The sequence below is a fragment of the Rana temporaria genome, chromosome 3 (genome assembly GCF_905171775.1).
Source record: "Rana temporaria chromosome 3, aRanTem1.1, whole genome shotgun sequence".
NCBI classification, from domain to species: Eukaryota; Metazoa; Chordata; class Amphibia; order Anura; family Ranidae; genus Rana; species Rana temporaria.
Genome location: NC_053491.1, coordinates 389,980,131 through 390,007,222, shown reverse-complemented (window position 1 = coordinate 390,007,222; position 27,092 = coordinate 389,980,131). Strand labels below are relative to the sequence as shown.

At 43.3% G+C, this 27,092-nt stretch overlaps 1 protein-coding gene across 1 annotated transcript in view; it reads left to right on the top strand.

Annotated features, from left to right (window-relative positions):
- ATXN10 (ataxin 10) overlaps positions 1–27,092 on the top strand; it is a 142,710-nt gene that overhangs the window by 102,769 nt on the left and 12,849 nt on the right. The window contains exon 10 of the mRNA XM_040345789.1: positions 10,275–10,338. Within this exon, the coding sequence (XP_040201723.1) occupies positions 10,275–10,338 (64 nt within the window). The remainder of the gene's footprint in view (positions 1–10,274; positions 10,339–27,092) is intronic.

The following is a 27,092-nucleotide window of genomic DNA, read 5'->3' as shown; positions in this document are numbered from 1 at the left end:
CTGGGCAGGGGCCCTCTAATGCCAAACAGTATCGACGGCCTCCTGCAAGATCAAACTTTAACTTCAACAGCAGATCGCAGGGACAGGCTGCTAGAGGCAAGAAGCAGTGGTTTCGCAAACCAGCAAAACCAGCCCCCAAGCCGACCTTATGAAGGGGCGCCCCCACCCACGAAGGTGGGGGGAAGGCTGCGTCTCTTTTCAGAGGTTTGGGAAGCCAGCATTCCCGACAAGTGGGTACGGTCTTCCGTGGCCACGGGCTACAAATTAGACTTCCTAAGGTTTCCTCCTCCTCATTTCCAGGAGTCAAGGATTCCAAACGATCCGGAGAAGGGAGCCGCATTAATGACGGCATTAAATCATCTACTCTCCCAGGAAGTAATAATAGAGGTACCAGTCCTAGAACAAGGGCTGGGTTTCTACTCCAACCTATTCATCATCCCAAAGTCCAATGGAGATGTCAGGCCAATTTTGGACCTAAAGATGGTAAATGCATACCTAAAGGTCCGCTCATTCCGGATGGAATCCGTGCGGTCAGCAGCTGCCACACTCCAAAAGGACGACTTCATGGCTTCCATAGACATAAAGGATGCCTACCTTCATGTTCCAATCTATCAGCCACATCAAAGATATCTACGCTTTATGGTGGCTTCGCGTCATTTCCAGTTCGTGGCGCTTCCCTTTGGGTTGGCTACGGCCCCCCGGGTATTAACGAAGGTCCTAGCCCCAATCCTAGCCAAGCTAAGGATCCAAGGGGTCACGATCCTAGCGTACCTGGACGACCTCCTAGTCATAGATCACTCGTCTCCTGGCTTGGAACGAGCAGTGGCCCTCACGGTCCAATACCTCGAGAGGTTCGGCTGGGTCCTAAATCGAGAAAAGTCAGCATTCCAGCCCACAAGGCAGTTGGAATATCTCGGCATGAGGTTAGACACAGAACAACAAAGGGTGTTTCTACCTCTGATGAAGGTCAAAGCCATCAAGGAATTAATCCTACTGGTTTTAAGCAAAAAGGAACCGACTATTCGCCTATGTATGCGGTTACTAGGCAAGATGGTGGCCACATTCGAGGCGGTACCGTACGCCCAGAGCCACACTCGCATCCTGCAGGCAGCCATCCTGTCAGCATGGAGCAGGAGGCCACAGGCCTTGGATATCCCTTTGCCGCTCTCATCAAAAGTCTGTGTTGGTGGTTAGACCCTCAGAATCTAGTGAAGGGGAAGTCTTTCAGCCCAGTGGCTTGGAAGATAGTAACCACAGACGCCAGCCTGACGGGCTGGGGAGCAATTTTGGATGGTTGCACTCGCCAGGGTACTTGGGCAAAGCCAGAGAGGCAGTTGCCCATCAACATCTTGGAGCTCAGAGCTGCTCGACTAGCCCTCAGGGCTTGGACGTCCAAATTGCAGGGGTTCCCGGTGAGAATTCAATCAGACAATGCCACGGCCGTGGCATACATAAATCACCAAGGGGGAACCAAGAGTCAAGCCGCTCAGAGAGAGGTGAGCTTGATTCTCCTATGGGCAGAGGCTCATGTGCCCTGCATATCGGCAATATTCATTCCAGGAGTGGACAACCTTCAGGCGGACTTCTTAAGTCGCCAGACTCTGTTGCCGGGGGAATGGTCTCTACATCCACAAATCTTTCAAGCACTCTGCCAAAGATGGGGAGTGCCGGACGTGGATGTCATGGCATCGAGACTCAACAAGAAGCTAGACAGGTTCATATCCCGCTCAAGGGATCCGATGGCCTGCGGAACCGATGCGCTGGTTTGCCCTTGGCATCAGTTCAAACTTCTTTATGCTTTTCCCCCGCTCCAGTTACTACCCCGCCTGCTGCGCAGGATCAGGGTGGAGCACATACCAGTCATCCTGGTAGCTCCAGCATGGCCCAGAAGGGCATGGTATTCACTAATCCTAAAGATGGTAGTGGGAGACCCTTGGACTCTTCCTCTACGGCCAGACCTGCTATCGCAAGGTCCGATCCTCCACCCTGCCTTACGGCATCTAAATTTGACGGCCTGGAAGCTGAATCCCTGATTCTCAGGGGTAGAGGTCTGTCTCAGAAAGTAATCTCTACCCTAATCAGAGCCAGGAAACCGGTCTCTAGGGTGATTTACTACAGGGTCTGGAAGGCCTATGTAGGCTGGTGTGAGTCCAAGCTATGGCTTTCTCGCAAGTTTACCATCGATAGAGTATTAAGTTTTCTCCAGCTAGGAGTGGATAAAGGACTGGCATTAAGCACAATCAAAGGACAGATTTCAGCTTTGTCAGTGTGGTTTCAGCGGCCGCTGGCCACCCACTCGCTAGTTAAGACCTTCCTTCAAGGGGTCTTACGTATTAATCCTCCAGTTAAATCCCCACTTTGCCCGTGGGATTTAAATCTTGTTCTGTCAGGTTTACAGAAACAACCGTTTGAGCCGTTGGCTGAAATTCCTTTGGTTTTACTGACAAGGAAGTTAGTATTTTTGGTCGCCATAGTTTCCGCCAGAAGAGTATCGGAACTGGCGGCCTTATCCTGTAAGGAACCATATCTTATTTTTCATAAGGACAAGGTCGTTCTCCGCCCTCATTCTTCCTTCCTACCGAAGGTTATATCCAGTTTTCATCTAAACCAGGATTTGGTATTACCATCCTTCTTCCCTAAACCTACTTCCAGAAAGGAAGGGTTGCTGCATACCTTGGATATTGTCAGGGCCATGAAGGCCTATCTTAAAGCTACAGAGAAGATCCGGAAAACAGATGTGTTGTTCATTTTACCGGATGGGCCCAAGAAGGGGCAGGCAGCTGCAAAATCCACCATCTCAAGGTGGATTAGGCAGTTAATCACTCAGGCCTACGGCTTGAAAGGGTTGCCTCCTCCGGTATCATTAAAGGCTCATTCTACTAGGGCCATGGGCGCCTCCTGGGCAGCACACCACCAGATCTCTATGGCTCAAGTTTGCAAGGCGGCAACCTGGTCTTCTGTCCACACGTTTACAAAATTCTACCAGTTGGACGTAAGAAGGAATACTGATACAGCCTTTGGGCAGGCAGTGCTGCAGGCTGCAGTTTGAGACCCTCGGATTCCGGGGGCTCCCCTTTTTTGAGTTAAATTTAAAATTTAAAATTATTTTTCTCAACTAAGTTGGATTTATTATGATTTGAGTATATCTCTAAATTAAATCCTTTTGTCTTGGAGATGTTCTCCCTCCCCTCATTGTAAGCATTGCTTTGGGACATCCCATATAGTAATGAATATGCCGCTCTGTGTCCCGTGATGTACGATAAAGAAAAAGAGATTTTTAATACAGCTTACCTGTAAAATCTTTTTCTTGGAGTACATCACGGGACACAGAGCTCCCACCCCTCTTTTGGGGACCATTTTGGGAGGCATACTGCTTGCTACAAAACTGAGGTACTCCTCCTATGGGAGGGGGTTATATAGGGAGGGGCATTTCCTGTTTGAGATTGCCAGTGTCCATCACCTGAAGGTACTCCATATAGTAATGAATATGCCGCTCTGTGTCCCGTGATGTACTCCAAGAAAAAGATTTTACAGGTAAGCTGTATTAAAAATCTCTTTTTTTCCACAATTTCTTCTCTACAAAACTGCATTTTCTTTTTTTAAACACACCTGTTTTGATAGAGACATTTTAAAGTGGAGCGGAAACTGCTTGATCAATTTCTAAATAAATAACCTCTTGCCTAATTTTGACTTCTAGTCTACATCGGGCAACACATCACAGGAGAGTGAGATTCTTTTCATGTTTGCACTAGAGATTGACAGCACAGATCCTGATGGCTGCTACCTTTTGGAAAGCAAGTCTGTGCAGTGATGTGCTTTTGACTGAAGAAATGATTGTGCCTAATGCATCTAATGTAATCTTCTAAGCTGCCCAAGTAATAAAAATATTTGTTCTTCATTATCGGAAGCATATTTTCATTGGCGGCACCTGCCCATTGGGCTCTCGGGAGATGCTTGCTAACCGGGGTTTTCGCAGGAATGCGCACAGCAGCAGTGGCATTGGCATGATTTAAGGTGATTGCGACGCTCACACTTAAATCTGCTGGTTAAAAGAAATAGGATTTCTTGGCTCAATGCTCCAGTTTAGTGAGGAATGGGGAGGAGATGAAAGGATTAGATACTCCTTGTACTGCTTATCTCTGGAGGGGGGGAATGGCTACTGGAGCAGGCTTTTTTAAACTTGCCTATAGTTCCCCATCAGAGTGACCAGCTTGGCAGGGTGGGGCTCATCATTTAAAGAGTTGTCATCCAATTTGGCTGTAGATGGCGGAAACGGGTAAATTTCTACTTCCAAAGGGTCAGTTTACCAAAAACATATTCTTTACTAATGGGAAGTCCTTCTTTTCTCTTTTTTTTTTTCTCTTTCCTTGTATTTTACAAATCCAACCCTCCACTGGAGTCTCGTTCTTTGTACAAAATGTGGGCGGACGTGGGAACTGAGTTGCAAAGATCTTGCTGTCGTGTTTGCCAAGGAATGTGTAATGCCATTCTGGTGATCCAGCTTAGTGCCATCTACTGAAATCTAAAATCTCTAGTGTAGCCCTCTTTGAGGAGGATTGAGAAATAGCCCCCAAACAGGAAATTACACCTAACCTGTAGGTGAATAGGAGAGTCAGGCCTAGTACACACGAGAGGATCGATCCGCGGAAACGGTCCGGGGGACCGTTTCCGCGGATAAATCCTCTGGCGGATTTTGATCTCATGGTTGTACTAACCATGAGATCAAAATCCCAGCGGAATTCCCTCCGCGGTGACGTGTCGCGCCATCGCCGCGATGATGACGCGGCGACGTGCGCGACGCTGTCATATAAGGAATTCCACGCATGCGTCGAATCATTACGACGCATGCAAGGGATGCAATTGGACAGATTGATCCGCTGAGTCTGTACAGACAAGCGGATCAATCCGCTGGAATGGATTCCAGCGGATAGATTTCTTAGCATGCTAAGAAATCTTGATCCGCTGGAAATCCATCCCCGGGGGAAAAAATCAGCGGAAAAATATCCGCTGGATCGTACACACCAGGGGATCTATCCGCTGAAACAGATCCGCGGATAAATTTCAGCGGATCGATCCTCTCGTGTGTACGGGGCCTCAGAACTTTCTCTAGGGGGAAGAAGTGGGATTAATAATAAAGTTGGCAATGCCTCCACCCAGGACAGGGCGTCTGTAAACAGGGGGGAATTCCCTTCCTGGGAAATTAACCTGTAATCTATTCAAAGTAATTAGGATCAGATGAACTATTGCAACCAGCATATAACATTAACTGTAAGTTAATAGATGCACACCAGTAGGGAAATCCATACAAGCTTTTTTAAGAAAAGATTATATATCAGTACACACATCCAACTTGTATCATCAAAAAAGAGTCCAACAAGAGTCCTGGTTGAATTGTGCACATATGCTGGGGTAAATAAAGTTAATAACAGAGATACCTCCCAGATGACTGTTGCAGCAAAGTCCAATTGCAGGGGTCCTTGAATATGATCATTATGTGGCGTCCGTCCTGGTATCGGAAACCTGTAGACAAGATCAGCAATGATTGGGAGATCCTCCAACTGTTGTCTAACCAGCCTGGAACATAGCTTCTCTTCAGCAGAAATGTAGGTGTGGCACTGGAACTCAGTCAGCCTATCTACTCTGTCTTCACCCCTAGTAGTTTCTATTCTGTAATGTACCTGGACCTCTAACTATCAGACATGGCTTTTGGATGTGAAAGTTGGCTTTTAACCTAACTCTAAAAGTAGCTAAGAAATTCCAGACCAGAAGGGACAGGATTAACTAAAATAACAGGAGCTGCATATAAACGCTATTGCAATAAACAGGTCCACCTACTCATATACTGGATGATGACCTCTACACATTTACAGCTGCACAGACCTAGCTATCTAGCGCTGTGCATGTGAGATAATTACAATAGGATAGTGATACTTCTGTCACCAGTCTTTAAATATGTACAGTAAATTGTGTATATATATATATATATATATATATATATATATATATATATATATATATATATATATATATATATATATATATATATATATATATATATATATATATATATATATATAGTTGTGCTCATAAGTTTACATACCTATTTTTCAGAGAATATGAATGATAACACAAACTTTTCTTTCACTCTTGGTTAGTGTTTGGCTGAATCAATTTATTATCAATCAACTTTGTTTACCCTGTTCAAAAGTGTATTGCCATTAATGTATAACATCAATGACAGCTTGAAGTCTTTTGTGGTATTTGTGGATGAGGCTCTTTATCTTCTCAGATGGTAAAGCTGCCAATTCCTCTTGGCAAAAAGCCTCCAGTTCCTGTAAATTCTTGGGCTGTCTTGCATGAACTGCACATTTTGAGATCTCCCCCGAGTGGCAATGATATTGAGGTCAGGAGACCTAGATGGCCACTCCAGAACCTTCACTTTATTCTGCTGTAGCCAATGACAGGTCGACTTGGCCTTGACATTTGTGTTGAAATGTCCAAGTACATCCCATGCGTAGCTTTCTGGCTGATGAATGCAAATGCTCCTCCAGTATTTTTTGATAACATACTGCATTCATATCTTGCCATAAATTTTGACCAAATTTCCTGTGCCTTTGTAGCTCACACATCCCCAAAACATCAGCGACCCACCTCCGTGTTTCACAGTAGGAATGGTGTACCTCTCCTCATAGGCCTTGTTGACTCCTCTCCAAATGTAGCGTTTATTGTTGTGGCCAAAAACCTCAATTATGGTCTCATCACTCCAAATGACTTTGTGCCTGAAGTTTTGAGGCTTGTCTCTGTGCTGTTTGCCGTTTTGTAAGCTGGATACATTTGCATAGTAATGGCTTTCCTCTGGTGACTTGACCATGCGGCCCATCTTTCTTCAAGTGCCTCCTTATTGTGCATCTTGAAACAGCCACACCACATGTTTTCAGAGTCCTGTATTTCACCTGAAGTTATTTGTGGGTTTTTCTTTGCATCCCGAACAATTTTCCTGGCAGTTGTGACTGAAATTTTAGTTGGTCTACCTGCATGTGCGTTGGTTTCAACAGAACCCCTAGTTTTCCACTTCTTGATTAGAGTTTGAACACTGCTGATTGGCTTTCTCAATTCCTTTGGATATCTTTTTATATCCCTTTCCTGTTTTATACAGTTCAACTACCTTTTCCTGCAGATTCTTTGACAATTCTTTTGCTTTCCCCATGTCTCAGAATCCAGAAACATCAGTGCAGCACTGGATGAAAGATGCAAGGGTCTGTCAGGAGTCCAGAAACTCATTGACCTTTTATACACACACTAATTGCTAGCAAAAGGATCACAGGTGAGGATGGTTACCTTTTTAATAGCCGTTAAAACCCCTTTGTGTCAACTTGTGTGCATGTTAGCAGGCCAAAATCACCAGGGTATGTAAACTTTTGATCAGGGTCATTTGGTTTTAGTTTATGTTGTCATTGTGATTTTAAAAGAGTAAACACAGTTGATTGATAATAAATGGCTTCAGCCAAACACTGACCATAAATGAAAGAAATGTTATTGTGTTATCATTCATATTCTTTGAAAAATGGCCAATAAATCATAAATTCTGGCAGAGTATGCAAACTTATAAACTTATAAGAACTGTGTGTATTAAGAATGTATGTGTGTGTGTGTGTGTGTTATACACACAATTATAACAGATAGAGACACACACACACACACACACACACAAAAGCTATGGGCAAGAATAGTAAACTATTAAACATTTGGAAAACTTGCCTAGTTATCTCTGTATTCTGGTCTGGGTTTAGCACTAGCTCTCCCATTGACAGAACATGTATCTTCTCTCCCCATTTCTGCTAAATGGCTGCTAAACAGCTCTGTCATATTAAGAGCAGTTATTTACAAATACAAACAGTAGAGAGCAGCAGATCAGTAGTATTTGTGAGACTTGTGCATTAGCCAGGTTTTTACCCATTTACCTTGTTTTTGTAGCAAATTCCTCTGCTCAGTTCCTGTTCACATAGGCGGTCTCCGAGAACTACATCTGCCAAGAGCACTTTTGCTACACATAGTCAAAAAAGCAGCACTGTTCTGCTGGTAAAGAAATCAATGGATGTATGTGGCTTGGGACAGAGAATTGTGGGGATATGCATAGTTCTGTATTTCAGCAGGCAGTGCTGTCAACATTTTCTGATTTGAGTGCAGCAAAGGCAATGTGTTGGCATCCTACTACAGGAAGTTAGGAGCACAACAGGTTATTTTTTGTACTTGTATCATTTCAAAAGGGATAAATCATAGTGACTTGTGTATGTACAAGATGCCCTGAATATGTTTATTTTTTTTTATATAGCCCTGACATAGTCCTAAGATTTAGAGACCAGTGCGCTTTACTTCCAAGAAAAATTCCTGAAAAAAGTGTCTTATACCCGCCCTGACCTTGAAGTGAACCAATGTTGATATTTTAATCTAGGGAGTGTTCCTTTGCTCAATTGTTAAAGAGTCTTGAAAGGCCAATAGTGCCGTAATTGGTGTGCACAATCTCCTAGCTAATTGAAAAGATGTGTAGCACTTCAAGCTCCTTCGACAAGGCCAGGATTGTTCGCTAGCAGAACATAGGGCGGAGGTGCCTTTCTTCATATAGCCCCCCACCTAACAGCACTTCACATTTTTGGTAGGGTGGCAGTCTTTTATTCAGGTATTTGGACAACACTTGAAAGTCACTTCCAAGCCTCCAAAGGTAAAAGTGATTCAAGCAGCTCTGCAGTGTGTCACTGTGCAGGGGGCGGAGTTAGATTGCTGGGTGTTCAGCGACACCAAAAGATGTCTCATTGACTCATCATGAGCTATGGTGCCTATCACTATCTGGGTGTACTGTGTTTATTTTAGCTGAACTTGATTGATTGTTCATAGAAAGGTAATAGGCATCGCTGAGACTGCAAGTTTATTAAGGTAGATCTAAACCCTATCACATATTTTCTATATTTTTTAACAGGTTATTAAAACTTCCAGCGCAATTTGCAATCATTTTTAAGTCTGCAGCTTTCATAAAAAGCGTTTTATGGTGATTCTGCCATGAAGATCCTTGCTAAGGCACCTCCTGTTATAGGGTGACAATGCTTTGTACCTGCCTCCCAGTTGTGTTCTTTCTTTGTAACTTTGTTACACAGAATACAAGCCACCATTTTAGTATCAAATCAGGTTGTTATGGTCCACTGTTGTCACCAACGGGAAACCAGACCTGCAGCCATTGCTGGAATGTATACAGATAGGAAATGTGGGAGATCAGCAGAACTGAGATGGGGAAAAAAGGTATTTAAACCAAAATGTCAATTGTTTGATACACAGTGCTTTGGGAAAATGGATGTCATTCAGTTAGGGTTTACATCTACTTTAAAGTAGAACCCTAACTAAACAAGTGAATGCATACTTCAATACCTAAAGTGGTTGTAAACCTCAAACATGAAATTTGAACAAAGCACATCCCTCTATAGTGTGTACTTGTCTCAATCCAGAGCACTAAGTGTCATGTCTGTCTGCTGCTTCCTTCCTCTACTATAAGCATGAATAATTTCTGACAAGTTTTCCTGACACCAAGAGAAAACAGGTGACAGGAGAGGGACCTCCAGCAGATTGACAGCATTAAGTCTGTTCCTGTGTGCTGTGGGGAGAGGGGTGTATCCCTCCCCTCCAATCAGCTCTCGGAGTTCTCCTCACTGAGCTCTTGGATGTCAAATTCATAGACGCCCTCTGATAAAAATAGTAGTGATGCATGACCGCACACCATAGAAGGATAAAACTCCAACTTCCTAATTTAAATGTATTAAATTCATTGGACATCAGCACAGCTATACAGTGGACCCTGGTTGACACATTTCACATCTACAGGCACTTATTCATAACATTACGATTAGGCGTCAGTGGACATGAAATGCATTAACCGGGTTCCTCTGTGTAGTTGTGTTATTGTCCAAGGGTTTTAATCGATTTAATAAATTAGTTTCTATTTTATCCTTTTATGGTGTGCAGTTGTCCATGCCTACTCTCTATCAGTCACGGTACTAGTTGAACCTGCACCCAGTCTGCCATAGGGACATTGGATTGGTGGACTGACCTGGAGAGGTGTTTGCTCTGTTGTCCATAGACCTCTCTGTTGTTTTGACAAAAATTATACCTGGACTGATCCCCTTTGGCTTTTCCCTCCAATCCTTTCATTTTACATAAACTACCGGAAAAGATTTCTATGGCTTGCATTATTAACCTGCTCTGTTGTGTTTTTTTTTTTTTTTTTACAGATCTATGAGTTGGATGGTATTCCACTTATTCTGGATAACTGCAGTATAGATGACAACAACCCCTGTATCCTTCCCAGAGAGTGTAGAGGTTGACTTTTTTTTAAAATTAGTGTTTTTTTTTTTATCTGCACAAGGGAAATTACTTACAGTAAGGCCCCTTTCACACTGACACGTTTTTCAGGCGGTGTAGCGGTAAAAATAGCGCTGCTATACCGCCTGAAAAAATTGTGCCCTGCAGTCTTCAGTGTGAAAGCCCGAAGGCTTTCACACTGAAGCAGTGCGCTAGCAGGACCGCTCCAAAAGTCTTGCTAGCCACATCTTTGGAGCGGTATAGGAGCAGGGTGTTTACTGCTCCTCTACCGCTCCTTCCCATCGAAATCAATGGGAAACTGCGGTAATGCCTCTGTAGAGGCGCATTGCCGGCGGTATTAACCCTTTTTCGGCTGCTAGCGGGGGTTAAAAGCGCACCGCTGGCGCCCGAATATCGCAGTAAATACGACGGTATAGCGGCGCTAAAAATCGCGCCGCTATACCGCCCCTGCCCTGTGTGAAAGAGGCCTTAATGTTATGTGTCCATTGTACTTCTGGCTGCATATTTAGTTGAAGTCTTCCATCCTCCAACCAAACCCCCTTCCCTCTCATTATTATCGTCTGGTGCCATGGTGGTTAGTAGAGCCAAGGGATCTGTCATATACAGTCATCAACAGTGTCTACTTTGTCCGCCCTTTGGCCCCTTTTACACGGATCAGTCTAAGTGCGGTGGCGGTATAGTGGCGCGATTTTTAGCACTGCCTTACTGTCGTTTTTACCTCTATATCCGCGGTTTCCCATTGATTTCAATGGAAAGGAGCACTAAACACCCCACTCTTATATCGGTCCAAAGATGCGGCTAGCAGGACTTTTGGAGCGATCCTGCTAGCGCACCGCTTCAGTGTGAAAGCCTTCGGGCTTCCACACTGAAGACTGCAGGGCACGATTTCTTCAGGCGGTATAGCAGCGCTATTTTTAGCTCTAAACCGCCTGAAAAACATGTCAGTGTGAAAGGGGCCTTTCTGTTCCCCACACCCCCCCCCCCCTATTCATAGAAGTTGTAATATAGCTTCTATGAATGAAAAACAATCTATGAAAAGAGGATGGGTGGATGAATGAAAGATTCACCTCCGTTAATGATTGTTTTTAGCATGTGGGCTGGCATCCATTGTGTAGCAGGAATGTCCCTAAACCAGGGATCTTCAAACTATGGCCCTCCAGCTGTTGCGGAACTTCAAGTCCCATGAGGCATTGTAAAACTCTGACATTCACAGACATGACTAGGCATAATGGGAATTGTAGTTCCTGAACAACTGGAGGTCCATAGTTTGAGGACCCCTGTACTAAACTGACAATCTCTATGCACTGCAGCAGGGCTATGATGTGGGGAGATGCACGAACATGATGTGCAGTGTGAAAAAACGCAGCATGTCTTCTGCATTTTTTTAGCAGTGCCCTGCAACCCATCTCTTTGCAGCGCTGTGGTGTAAATAGGGCACATAGAAAATGAATGCAGCTCACTGCACATTGTGTGAATGAGGCCTTAGCCCTGGTTCACACCAGTGCAACTTGTCATGTGACTTGACAGTTCAAAGTCGCATTACAAGTCGCACCTTATTTTTGGCAATGGAGCCATTCAAATTGCTGTGACACAGAAAAAGGTTCACATTGCGATTTCAGTGCGACTTACATTGAAATCTGTTAAATGAAATCACTCAGATGTCAGCCACACAAGAAATCGTAATGATTTCAATCAGCTTAGAAGTCGTACTGAAGTAGCGGGACTTCAAAGCCGCACTGATCTGAACCAGGGTTTACAACTGTGTAGATAACACATCAGCACACATGGAGTCTTGGTGTTGTTGGGTTGACCATCTCATAGACTTGCAGTGTGAGAACCAGCAGCAAAACAATTTGTGTTTCCAAAAAGCAGGAATCCGAGAATGTTTAAAGTGGATGTAAACCCAAACATTTATTTTTTTATGTCACAATGTAGAGTATAAGATTTCCTATCATCTGTGCCCAGTCTTGCCACACAGAGTTAATCCAGCTCTGAGCAATCCTCTTTTATTGTTCAGTGAAAATTAAGACTTCCAGATAAAACCCTGTCTAAATAAAAAGTCCTTTCCTCTCTCCTTGCTTTGAGTGACAGGTTATTTACATATCTAGCTTGGACATGTTTATCATATGTTATGTTATGTTTATCATAATATGAGGTGATCCACAGTATAAAAAGTGAGAAATCCACCCTCCCCCACATAAGACATCCTGGTAATATACAATGAACTGTGGATCACCTCATATTATGATAAACATAACATAACATATGATAAACATGTCCAAGCTAGATAGGTAAATAACCTGTCACTCAAAGCAAGGAGAGAGGAAAGGACTTTTTATTTAGATAAGGTTTTTATCTGGAAGTCTGTTAATTTTCACTGAACAATAAAAGAGGATTGCTCAGAGCTGGATTAACTCTGTGTGGCAAGACTGGGCACAGATGATAGGAAATCTTATACTCTACACTGTGACATAAAAAAAAACAAAAAACATTTTGGGGCAGATTCACAAAGCTCTGCCCCGGCGCAGCGTATCTGAGATACGCTACGCCGCCGTAACTTGCGTAGTGTATCTCTCGCGGTGTAACGGCGCCTAATTCAAATCGGTGAGTAGGGGGAGTGTTTCATTTAAATGAAGCGCGTCCCCGCGCCGAACGAACTGCGCATGCGCCGTCCCTAAATTTCCCGCCGTGCATTGCGCTAAATGACGTCGCAAGGACGTCATTGTTTTGACGTGGACGTAAATTACGTCCAGCCCGATTCACGGACGACTTACGCAAACAAAAACAATTTTTTTAAGCTTTAACTATACGCCGGAAAAAGACGACTAGAGACGACGTAAAATAATGCGACGGCCGCTCGTACATTCGTGGATCGTCGGAAATAGCTAATTTGCATACTCAACGCGGATTACGACGGGAACGCCACCCAGCGGACGCCGAAGAATTGCGGATCTAACCCAGATGCTGTCGTATCTTGTTTTGAGGATTCAAAACAAAGATACAACGCGGGAAATTTGAAAGCGCCGGCGTACCCGCTTTGTGGATCTGCCCTTTTGGGTTTACATCCACTTTAATGAACAATGTTACAATGTAATGATAAAATTTGTTTATGATATTTTTTATATATATTTTTTTATATTTAATAATATCAAGCTATGTGCCCTTTGTTGCCTCATTTTGAGCTGTAAAAGTACCTACACTGAAGATTTGATATATGTTCTGTGCAGCTGGGGGCAAGTTTATAATCGGCGCATTTTATATTTGAGGGGCGAGCCACTGCTAGATGGGATCTCAACTGTTTACAGAGCTGCAGAGGCTGGCTCAAACGGTACTTGCTTTTGAATTTGGCTGTTTATTACAAGCAGTTACTGCAGAGGCAATCATCGAGTCCTGTTTACATACTAGACATAAATGATGAATTTACATATTTCCTGATGCTCTTCCACAATTTATTTTCGCCCCGTGAAACTCCCGTCTGTGCCGAGGTAGCTCTAGCATACTTCTGTCTGGCATCTGCCCATATAATTGTGGCCTAGGAAAACCTCTGAACAAAGCAAACCCGAATCCAGTTGCTCTGCTTTACAACAATGGCATTTTGTTTTTCTGCCATGCCAGGAAACACAATATAAGGACCCATTTTATTTATTTTATTTTTGCTGTCTGTTTTGGCACCAAGATTGCAGAGCAAAGCAGGAAAAGCTTGTTGTGAAGAAAAGGGTAAAAAAAAATGTTCAGAATATTTTATTTATTTTTTTTCATGATGGGAATCCCTACAATATTCTTATTCTTGATTCTGTACTTTTATTCTACTATATGCTATAGGGTTGTACCGATACCGATACTAGTATCGGTATCGGGACCGATACAAGTACTCGCGCAAATGCTCCCGATGCTTCGCCCGATACTTTTTTCCAGAGAGAGAGCGGGCAGAGAGGGGCGGCGAGGGGGCAGAGAGCGGAGCAGAGCAGTCCTCAAAGATAAAGCCAAGACCTCCCATCCATCCCCCCCCCCCCCCCCGCCGCCGCCGTCTAGTTGATAAGCGCGGGGAACAATACAGCTTTCCTTTGAATAGCTGTGTGTTCCCCCGCTGCGCCTAGTCATATATAGCCCTTCCCCCGTTGAGGCGCACCATACACCGTGCGTCTTTCTTGCTTGACTTCGCCTATGCATGGACTGCGCTGCGATTGGCGAAGAGCTGTGTCTATCTAAGCAGACAGGCTTGTTATTGGCTGAGCCTATAGCCAGCTGTAGATTTTGGGTGAGGCCAGCGTGCTAAGAGAGCTGAGTGGGTGAGTGTGTGTTTACATTGCGGTGTCAGTGCTGGAAGAGGGTGGAGGGGGGATGAAGCTGTATATACCACAAGTGTAGGAGAATGGGATTAAAGTGACCCTGTTACCAAGATAACACGTCACAATGCAAAGGGGGAGGGGCAGGGCTTATGCACAACATGGACATTGAATTATATTGATCAGTGGAGGCTTCACTGCACCCCAGGTATAGATTTTATTGTATAGCCACATGGCTGCATTTGTGGGGAACATTGTTGCATTTGTGGGGACATGGCTGCATTTGGGGACACATTTAAAAAAAAGGATCGGTATTCGGTATCGGCGAGTACATGAAAAAAAGTATCGCTACTTGTACTCGGTCCTAAAAAAAGTGGGATCGGGACAACCCTAAATTATGCTATGTAAAGGATTACTTTTTCATACTGGGACCATTTAAGTGACTTGACATTCTGGGAACACCTAATCCCGAGGCAGTGACTCTAGAAAATAAGGACTCTAGAGCTCAACCCAGTCACTGTAAATCTGCTGATAGGGAAATGAGGAAAGGGCACGGTGTGGGCAATCTTTGTTTCTTTATTTAAACCTCTGTTGGGTTTTTACTCCTTGCTTATTATTATCAACAATTCTATGTTTTCTCCAGAGTGAACACCAAACAGAGGGGCATGCCTTTATGCTGTTCAAAATACAGAATAAGGAGTAAAATTGGTATTATTCTAAAAATCTAAAATGTATTAATTGCAGTTTACCAATCATTGGATGTGGTGGCTGCATTCATTTTTTATTTATTTTTTCAGATATTTTTCCTTTATTTTAACTAGGTGATCTTGCCAGTAAGTCTATTATTTTTCAACTTTCTTTAACAGATCATACTGTCTAGCAAATTGGCAGTTAGCCAGTTAAGACACATCATTTACCACTGCCCGGTGTGCTTACAATGGTTAGCATTTGTTAATTCATGTAAAACCTTTATCCCAAAAGGAAAAAAATAACTGTTGCAGTAACAGTTTAAAAAGTGTTACCTGGAGTTTGCTTTAATTCATTAGTCATGTCCATCTAACACCACCGTCTCCCAGGATTGACAATACTGCTGTCCAAAGGTGTCTCTGTTGCTCCTCTGTCCAGATTGGAGACACCCTAATGCCTGTACACACGAAAGGTTTTCCCGTCGGAATTCCTGTCAAGCCTTCCTTGCATACACATGGTCACACAAAAGTGGGGTGAACTTTTAAAGCGGAGTTCCGGCCACAATTTCACTTTTTAATATAAATACCCCTGTAATACACAAGCTTAATGTATTCTAGTAAAGTTAGTCTGTAAACTAAGGTCCATTTTGTTAGGTTGTTACAGCATTTAGACACTTTATAAAATAGAAATTGACTGGGGCCATCTTAAGTGTGGGCATCATGAAGCCAGACTGTATGACTTCCTGAATTTCAGCCTTGCTGATCTTGCACATGCTCAGTGCTGCACAAGCAGTGTGAGATCAGGTTTCAGCACCTGTGCTGTCCAAGTCGCATGATTCTTTGAGACTGGGGAGTGCACAGACTCCTGGAAAGTTACACCCACTACATTCCCAGGAGTCTGTGCGGTGTAGGTTAGGAAGCATTAAGCACCTAGGTGCAGGAGGTGGGAAGATTAACTATTCTGCCTAGCAACAAAACTTTGAAGGCATCTAAAAAAAAAAAAATGTTTTTCGTAAAGGACTAATGACATTTTTTTAAAACTACTGATGTAATGTTATATTTATGGGTGGAACTCCACTTTAACTGCCAAGAACTCGGTGACATAAAAGACTACGACGAACCAACAAAATTAAGTTCTATGCTTTCAAGCATGTGTCGAATTGTTTCCGAGCGTGCATTTTTTTTTTCCCATCGGAAAAGCATACAGACCAACGGTTTTCCCGCTAGGATTTTTCCTGACAGGAAAAAAGATTTTGCTCTCTTTTTTTTTTCCAGTAGTTTTCCTGTCGGAAAAACTGTGATGGAGCATACACACGATCGGAATTCCCGACCAAAGGCTCTCATCACAGTTTTCTGACAGGAAAACCGGTCGTGTATACGAGGCATAAGACAGGATGTATGTTACTGGCTGGATCACCGGTAGAAAATAAACGGGGGAAAAGCCTGAAAAAAAATACAGTGAGGGGGGAAAAAAGTATTTAATCCCCTGCTGAATTTGTCCACTGACAAAGAAATAATCAGTCTATAATTTTAATGGTAAGTTAAAAGAAGAACAAAAAAAATCCAGAAAAACACATTAAAACAATTTATAAATTGATTTGCATTTTAATGAGTGAAAAAAGTATTTGACCCTTCACAAAACATGACTTATTACATGCCAACAAGGGTTTTGTCACCATCACAGATGTCAGATATTTCTTTTAGTTGGCCACCAGGTTTGCACACATCTCAGGAGGGATTTTGTCCTCTCCAAGTCATTAAGGTTTTGAGGCTGTTTGGTAACTCGAACCTTCATCTCCCCCACGTATTTTCTATGGTCCTGGCTAGGGACCTCAATATGCTTCTTCTTGATCCACTCTTATGTTGCCTTGGCTTTTTGTTTTGGGTCATTGTCATGCTGGAACACCCATCCACGACCCACGAGGAGGTTCTCACCCACTGCAGGATTTCAGTCCTTCACGGTGTAGTGTGTTACCAATTTTTTTCTTGGTGACTATGGTCCCAGCTGCCTTGAGATCATTGACAAGATTCTCCCGTGTAATTCTGGGCTGATTCCTCGCCATTCTCATGATCATTGAAACTCTATGAGGTGAGATCTTGCATGGAGCCCCAGACCGAGGGAGATTGACAGTTATTTTGAGTTTCTTCCATTTGTGAATAATTGCATCAACTGTTGTCACCATCTCACCAAGCTGCTTGGCGATGGTCTTGTAGCCCATTCCAGCCTTGTGTAGGTCTACAATCTTGTTCCTAACATCCTTGGACAGCTCTTTGGTCTTGGCCATGGTGGAGAGATTGGAATCTGAATGAATGATTGCTTCTGTGGACAGATGTCTTTTATACAGGTAACAAGCTGAGATTAAGAGCACTCCCTTTAAGCGCCCGTTCGCATCAACGCGATTTGACACGGCAATGGCACTGTCCTAATCATTGTGATGCCGACTTTGCGCACTGCACCGATTTTCCAAAAGTAGTTCCTGCACTATTGGCGACTTCAGGGACGATTTCAAAAGCCATCTGTGCATGAACACGCACAGATGTCTTTGAAATCGCCCATGAACTCGCACTGAATTGCAGCTGAACTTGCACGATTTTACCGCCGCTTTCAGTGTGAACATACCATAATGCCGCGTACACACGATTGGTTTGTCTGATGAAAACGGTCTGATGGACCATTTTCATCAGACTAACCGATCGTGTGTGGGCCCCATCGGTTATTTATCCATCAGTTAAACTAGGAACTTTTTTTATAATTATCTGATGGTTAAAAAACCGATAGAAAAAAACGATCGTCTGTGGGCACGTCCATCGGTTAAAAATCCACGCATGCTCAGAATCAAGTCGACGCATGCTCGGAAGCATTGAACTTCATTTTTCTCAGCACGTCGTTGTGTTTTTCGCCACTGCGGTCTGAAATGATAGTTTTTTTTAACCGATGGTGTGTAGGCACGACTGATGAAAGTCGGCTTCATCGGATATCTGATGAAAAAATCCATCAGACCGTTTTCATCGGATGAACCGATCGTGTGTACAGGGCATAATAGTGCTCCTAATCTCAGCTTGTTGCCTGTATAGAAGACACCTGGGAGCCAGAACTTTTTTGAAATGTGTTTTTCTGGATATTTTTGTTGTTAACTTGTGTCTCATTGTTAAAATAACCCTACCATTAAAACTAGAGTAGACTGATCATTTTTGTAGGGTTATACCGATACTAGTATTGGTATCGATACCGAGCATTTGCATGAGTACTTGTACTCGTGCAAATTTTTCCGATGCTTGACCCATTACTTGGGCAGCCTCAGGGGCGATTGGTGCTGGGGTGGGGAGTTACAAGCACTGATCTCCCTGTATAGCTTTTCTGACAGCCGCTTATCTTCCTCTCCCTCTTACGGCTTTCAGGGAGATCGGTGCTTGTAACTGCCCCCAACACTGCACCGATCACCCCCGGCTATCACCCTCTGTGCTCCCCGTGTCCTCCTCCGGGCGGGTCTCTCTGCATCCCCCCTGGCTCTCCATGTCCTTCTGTATCCTCCCTGGCTCTCCGTGTCCTCCTCCAGGTCCCGATCTGTTTTGATCTTCTGTGTCATCCTCCAGGTCCTCCTGTGTCCTTTCTGGCTCCTCCCCCCCCCCCATGCCCTCCTCTGTTCCTCGTCCTCCGGGGCCCCCTGCATCCTTCCTGGCTTTTCAACTCCTCCTCTGGTCCCCCGCATATCCTCCTTTGCCCCCCCATCATCCTCTAGGTCCCCCCTGTGTCCTCCCTGGCCCTCTGGCTCCTACACCGGTCTGCCCCGGATCTTTCAGGATGGACAGCGGAGGAAGGAGCCAGTAAATCTGTAAAAAAAAATTGTAAAAAAAAAACTACTCGCACATGTGCCAAAGTCGCATGACATTAAAAAAAAAGTATCGGTAATCGGTATTGGCGAGTACTTGGGGAATAAAAGTATTGGTACTTGTAAAAGTGGTGTCGGTGGAGCCCTACATTTTTGTCAGTGGGCAAACGTACAAAATCAGCAGGGGGTCAAATACTTTTTTCCCTCACTGTAAGGATTGGTAAGCTGCTGTAAGGGAATACTTTATTATACGACCAATGTTAAAATTAAGTATTCCCTTAATTTAAGTATTCCCTTATACTGCAGTATATTACGTGTTTGGTAATAAAATTAAAAGCATAGCGATATGCAGTGTGTCACTTTTGCACGTGCGTTGATATTGGCATGCTGGGTAAAGGTTTTAAATATAGAAAAAAATGTACTCCCAACAATCTGGCATGAGCATTGCCACCATCCCTGATATATCAAAAAGGAAATTACCTCTAAAAATGGGATTTTGTGGGCAATGAAAAAAAGAAATTCAAAAATTGAAAAAATATAAATTTAATATAGAAAAAGTTACAAAAAATATAATATATACCAATACCACAATATACATATAAACCACACAGTGGTACATTAAAAACAATACATGGAATAGATGACAATGCATGTATACAAATGGTGGGCGGTGTCTGCATTTGAACCTCCAGAACCTGCAAAGAAGGGTTCCAAAGAATATTTGAATTCAAATGGTATTTCTACAGAGGATTGATGTATCATTATTTATCATTTGTTCCTTTTTCTGTATTAACTACATGTATTATTTGGCTGTGTTTTTTGCAATTTCAGAGATGCTGTCTTTCCCTGATGAAGACATTATTGTAAACTCACAAAGTCGAAACGCGTTAGATCAAGCTATCTGAATATTCTTTGGAACCCTTCTTTGGAGGTTCAAATGCAGACACCGCCCACTATTTGTATACATGCATTGTCATCTATTCCATGTATTTGTTTTTAATGTACCACTGTGTGGTTTGTATGTATATTGTGGTATTGGTATATATTATATATTTTTTGTAACTTTTTCTATATTAAATTTATATTTTTTCAATTTTTGAATTTCTTTTTTTCATTGCCCACAAAATCCCATTTTTAGAGGTAATTTCCTTTTTGAAGGTTTTAAATATATGTGTGCAATAATTATTAAAGAGGCATTTTGTATTTCTGCATATTGAAAAGAACTTTTCTTGTCAGGAAAAATTAAGAACCAGCTTTAAAATTTTTGTTGTCGGAAATTCCGACAGAAAAAGTCCAGATGGAGCCTACACACAGTCGGCATTTCGACCATGTGTACGCGGCATTAGAGAATTAGAAGATTCAAAATCTGGTATGCCAACAGTCTTACAGAACTGAAATTTTGGTTTAGAGAGGCGTTGGCATTTAACGTTTTTAGAGATAGACTCACTTTCTTGAGAAGATTATTCTGTCTCATCAGCCCATCTTCCAGAAGCCATAGAAGTTCTTGGTTGAAGCAGTAACCACACACAGCGGCCACCTTCTAAGACCAGCGTGGGGACCTCTTTAGTTTGTTGGCCCATTCAATTTGCAAGCTCCCTCTGTAACTCTGGGACTTGCATACTGTATGTGTTACACAACATATAGATATCTTGCATCTGTGTGATGCCCACACAGAGGTTAGTCTGGCCTCCCCTTTGGGTGGTCTGGTCACCACATCTGCATGCTCTACATCACTATGGTATACCACATCAGAGGTGTACCGAGGCCTAATATGTATCATTTCTGTCACCACACTGTAAAAAAAAAAAAAAAAACCTGTAGGATGGGTCATTCAGCTTAGCGGGAGATGACATCTGCAGCCCTGCTCATTAACTCCTGCTTGGTACTTTCGAGAGCTGTATCCTGAATTTATCCTGGACATGTGAAAAGTTATTTTTACAATTGTATTTAAAGAACTGTTCCAACCAAAACATATTATTTTCATATTTCATAGTAATAGATCAGGCTTTAAATATGGCTGGAGCTTCAGTGCTGTTGGGGATCCCAGCAGGGAGATCTCACCCACTGGCCAGGTGGTTCTTCATTTATGGCGAATCTACTAGTGGATGTTTGTGGTGACAGCCTGCTGAGCTAATACGCCACTACTAGCCTGTCCGGTCTGTTTTTGGGGCTGAGACTTTTGATTCCTTTTTAAGCCACAAAACCATAACCTGTCTGGTTATACTTTCTTGTTGCTTCCCGAAGCCCTACTTTTTATAAAGCTACGATGTCAAAGAACTGCACTGATGATAAGCGAAGCCTGAAACGGCTGTATTCAGTTTGTAATGCATGGCTCTGTACTTTCTAAACCAGGGGTCTCCAAACTTTCTAAACAAAGGGCCAGTTTACTGTCTTTCAGACTTTAGGAGGGCCGGGCTGGGGCCATTGGGAGTAGAAAATGTTCAGTGGGAGTAAACAATACCATATCTTTGGTGTCAGTGGGAGGACTAGTGCTCCATTGTTGGTGCCAATAGAAGGAATTGTACCCTTTTGATAGTGTCAGTTGGATGAATAGTGCCCCATTGGTGGTTTCAGCAACAAAAATGATTCCCCATTGTTGGTGTCAGTGATGGAATAGTGCCCCAAGGGCCGGATAAAGGCAAGCAAAGGGCCGCATCCGGCCCCAGGGCCACAGTTTGGAGACCCCTGTTCTAAACTATTGTTTCTGGATGTACACTTAGTCCAGAAGCATACCTCCCAACTTTCTGAGATAGGAATGAGGGACACCTATCAGCAAAAGTATGTAGGCATAGGACACACCCCTTGCCACGCCCCCTTAAAGGAGAATTGTACAAAAAAATAAGATTGGTTAAACCCACAAGTGCTTTTTTTACCACTACTTTTTCTTTATATTGGCTTTTGGAATTTACAAATGCAGCAATTTAGAAATCAGATGAAAGGTTTAGCACTGGGAAACACTTTTTGATAGATAAAAAGTGCACAAAATGAGGGACAGAGGGACATTGCTCCAAACCAGGGACAGTCCCTCAAAATCAGGGACAGTTGGGAGGTATGCAGAAGCTAAAAGGAAGGATTTGCATGGCTCTATGCATTATTCTAAAATGAGGAATATACATCTTAGTGTTTGGGTTTGTTATGGAAGGGAGACATGTAGATACCTTATTCTTTTCCAGAAGGTTTTACTCTATGCGCTGATTTTAGTGGGAAGCTTTTGGGTACTTTTAACCCACACCCCACCATAACTTGGTTATATTTTCTCACAAAAATAAAACTGACATCCCCTGCTTCCCTAGAGATGTGAATCTCCACTGTAGCCACTAGAGGGTGCTGTGCACATACAAAGTATGTAATGCTGGAATTCACATGACTTGCTTCCTTCCCAATGCCAGAAAAAAGCCACACCTCGCTTGCTGACACCTAATTTTTCTAGTTGGCAGGTTTTCTTGGTAACTCATTTGCAGATTGAGGACTTAGAGCTCAGGAGACACAAACATTTTCACTTGGATATATTTACAGTATGGTTTTGCAAATGTTGCTTTTTTTTGGGCTGAACCGGGCATTGATCTATATAGATTGTCTTTTCCTTCCATTTATCCAGTGTTAAACTAAAAACCTACACCCTACTGATTTGTATCATTCAATACAGCTACTTTTACAGCCCACCCTTAAATCTGAACCCCAGGATAAGCAAATATTGTCTAAATTCAAGGGGTATTCTTACTTGCTTCTTAGGCCCCGTACACACGGTCGAACATGTCCGCTGAAACTGGTCCGCGGACCAGTTTCCGTGGACATGTCCGACCGTGTGTACGGCCTAGCGGACAGGTTTCCAGCGGACAAAAGTTTCTTAGCAAGCTAAGAAACTTGTCCGCTGGAAACATGTCCCTCGGATATGTCCGATGGTTAGTACACCTAATCGGACATGTCCGCTGGTTATGACATGTAACCAGCGTCCCGGAATCCCGCGCATGCGTCGAATTGATACGACACATTCGTGGAAGCATTGCACTTCCGTGTTTGAGAACGTCAGTGTCTTCTACGTCACCGCGTTCTCTGTCCGTGGGGATTTTGGTCTGGCGGTGTGTACACACATCAGACCAAAAGCTCCCAGGAGACATGTCCGATGAAAACGTTCCGTGGACCGTTTTCATCGGACATGTCTCCTCGTGTGTACGGGGTCTCAGTGTGCTTTGTTTATTGCAGATCTGTGCAGTAATCCAGTGTGAAAGTTTCCCTCTATGCAAGAGCTTCCTGTAATAAAGACTGGTCAGTGCTGCGCTCTTCTTGTGCAGGGTGACTGGTCTCATCTCCGCCCCCTTGTTTAGTGTTTTATAGGAATCCTATAGTGGGTGGACTTGTTGGGCCATTCCCACAGCTTTGCTTTCTGCACAGGTTATATACAGCACAGTGAAGATACCCTTACTACTTTTAAAAGTTAAATCTGGGTGTGCACATGAAGTTGGTGCACACAACGGATTTGTATGCTTGGTGGCTTTTAAAGATATACCAGTATATTAAAAAAAATATATAAAATTCTACCCACAGTTTGGCTTTAAAGAACAAAAAAATAATGTTCTATGATATTTTTAATTCGATTAATGGCATTTATTGCCATGACTAGAATTCTCCCTTAGTAACTGAAGCCCATTGTGTCTTGGGTCCTACCTGCAAAACAACCATCATCTCTTTACAATAAATACTTCTCCCAGGTCTTCTAAGATCAAGTGATGTGTCGGTTGTGATTGGTGTCCAGCAGACGAAATCGACTGTTCTTCCTACCTTTATGGCAGGGAGTACAGGACTGGTATGATGGGGTTTCAATGGATTCCTCTCCAGGAAGGGTGGAAGCCATAATATCCACAGAGAAATGTGGGAGAAGGGGAATACTGCTCAAGGTTCTGAGTACTTCCTGATAAGGATGTGGCTTTGGCTTTACCTGGGGTGGTCAGAGGCTGGGAAGGCAGAGAACCCATGGTGCTTCTGTCCAGTGGGGGTGGCATCACAGGGGTGCTAAAGAATCACTATGGGTTTGGTATGCCACTGTGCGACACTTGCATTGGGTTATAGCACCCTTGCTTTTTTAATGCTTCTTAGGTCAGCTCTATGGCCAGCCTGGAGCATTTTGTTTTTATCTGTCCAAAAGGCCTGCCATGGGAGGGTGGAAGCCATAATCTCCACCAAGAAATGTATATTCACAGAGAAATGTGGGAGAAGGGGAATACTGCTCAAGGTTCCATGTACTTCCCGATAAGGATGTGGCTTTACCTGGGGTGGTCAGAGGCTGGAAAGGCAGAGAACCCATGGTGCTTCTGTCCAGTGGGGGTGGCATCCCAGAGGTGCTAAAGAATCAATATGGGTTTGGTACGCCACTGTGAGACACTTGCATTGGGTTATGGCACTCTTGCCTTTTTAATGCTTCTTAAATGCACCTTAAAAGTCTGCCCTAAAAAGGGGAACATCTTCTTGTTTTCATTATATTACTGGATGTGGCTTGGTATCTATAAGAATACACCCTTCCGACCACCCTTTTGTTTTTTATGCTTCTTAGGTCAGCTCTATGGGCAGCTTGGAGCATTTTCTTTTTATCGGTCCGAAAGGCCTGCCATGTCCTAGATACCGTACAGCACCAACCACAGCACTTCTTTTTACACAAAAGCACATTTCAGGGCGTGTTCACACTTTGTGTGGTGGTGACCAGTTGCTTTTTGTAATTGGATAAACACAGGTTTTGCTGGGGCACAATGGTGTGATCTGCAGTGCTGAAAAATGCAGCATACCTGCATTTTTGTTCACTGCATTGGGTGTCACTGCTTTGCAGCACGACACAACACATTGTGCTGTTGTGTGGAACCATACATGCAGTGTCCATATGTAAAACTTCAGATAAAGTTTCAAGACAAAAGTAATCAGCGCGGTTCATGAATATCGCTCCAATTCCTGCCAATGCTGCGATTTACCATGAGGGCCGGGGGAACCTAGCTTAAGTCCACAAAAACAGAGGGCACATGTCCAAAGGTCGGGGACAGGATCTGTAGTCTTTTTCCTCTCATAATGAGGGTCTCTCCTTCCAAATAGTTGGAGGATCAGATTCAGCTGTTCCCTAAGGACTGGGGTCTGAAAGGCTTGAGTCAGGTGAACCCAAAGTACCTTGCCCCTATCTGAAGCCACGTTTCCTAAGGCTAACTTATGAATTACGAGGCATTTCTTCTTTGAAGGAGCACCACAGCACCCCTCGTGAAATATTTTATGTTTGGTTTTCCAGCTTGTGCTTTTTTATATTTGATCACACACCATGGAGATTTGCTCTTTTAAAAAAAAAAAAAATATATATTTTTATAGTAGGGATAACCTCAGGTAAGAGACACCTGCTCTCTTTATGGAGAAGCGATAACATTTTCAGAACCCTTAACAGAAAGCATTCAACACATTGTTAAATTACAGCCTCTGCTTTGGCCATACTGAAAATACAAACCTCTCGCTTTGCCAGATTATGTCTGGTATGTGTGTGATGTGGCTGGCCGTTCACTCTATTCTTTATGAGGCCACCAAATGACTTTCAAACTGAACCACAGCCTGGGCTGGAAGTCCTCAATGTACAGTTCTGGTTAGCTATTCATTAAACGTCGTTTTCATCCCCAAATTGACTTTATTATAAGACAAAACCATAGAATGGGCTCTGCTCTCGCTCTCTGGATCTCCTGATCCTCTGTCGTAAGGAATATTTATATTGTCTTTTAGTCATTTGTGCCGTAGCTGTTTGCCCAGTTTTTTTTTATGAAATGCAGAGCAAGTCACTTCTGTGCCACTGTAGAGACACGTGAATGCTTTCAGACTGTTAAATGGAAAAAACAAAACCTGTGTTTCTGCGATGTCTGGGTGTGCTAAAATAGATAAACCCTAAATGGCATTTACACAGATCAGGCATAACTTTATTACCACTCACCTAATATTGAGTAGGTCCCCCTTTTGCCACCAAAATAGCCCTGATTCATGGAGGCATAGACACCACTAGACCTCTAAAAAATATATTGTGGTATAATTAAATTGGCACAGCAAACCATCAGTGGCGGATCCTTAAAGTCCTGTAAGTTGTAAGGTGGGGCCTTCATGGGTCAGGCTTGTTTTTCCAGCACACCCCAAAGATGCTTGATTTGGATTGAGATCTTGAGAATTTGAAGATCAAGTCAATACCTCGAACTTGTGTTTTTGCAGTGTGGCAGGTGGCATCATCCTGCTGAAAGAGGCCACTGCCATCAGGGAATACTGTTTCTGTGAAGGGGTGTACTTGGTCGGCAACAGTATTTAGGTAGGTGGTAAGTTTTAAAGTGGAGTTCCACCCTGACATGCCACATTTGCCATGTTATTTTTTTTGGGGGGGGGGGTACCTAGTTCTGCCTGTGCCGCCTAGGTGACTCCTCTTCTCCCCCTCCCTCCCTGAAATCTTCTGGGACACATCACAGGCCCCAGAAGATTTGCCCGGCCATTAAGGACGCACAGCGTGACTCGCACCCAGCTGTGAAGCCGCAAGCTGTCACAGCCGGGTGCCCATGCTTACAATGCCGGCGTCACAGACAGGCGGGGGAGAGAATAGAGGCTTCAGGCGGCCACATCGCTGGACTGTGGGACAGGTAAGTGTGTGTCTATTAAAAGTCAGAAGCTACACTTTTTGTAGCTACTTACTTTTAATAAACATGGGCCCAGCTGGAACTACCCTTTAAGTAAAATCCACATGAATGGCAGGACACAAGATGCCATTGTAACAAGATAATCAGTGTTATTCTCTTAACCTGTCAGTCTTCATAAAGTTATGGTTGATCGGTGCAGTTTGCTACTGAATGTGTATCATAAGCAATTGTCTTTTATTATAATTGTTTTATATATATCCTTTGTTGTAGATCAGTGCTGCTTATGTTATTATGTTGTTA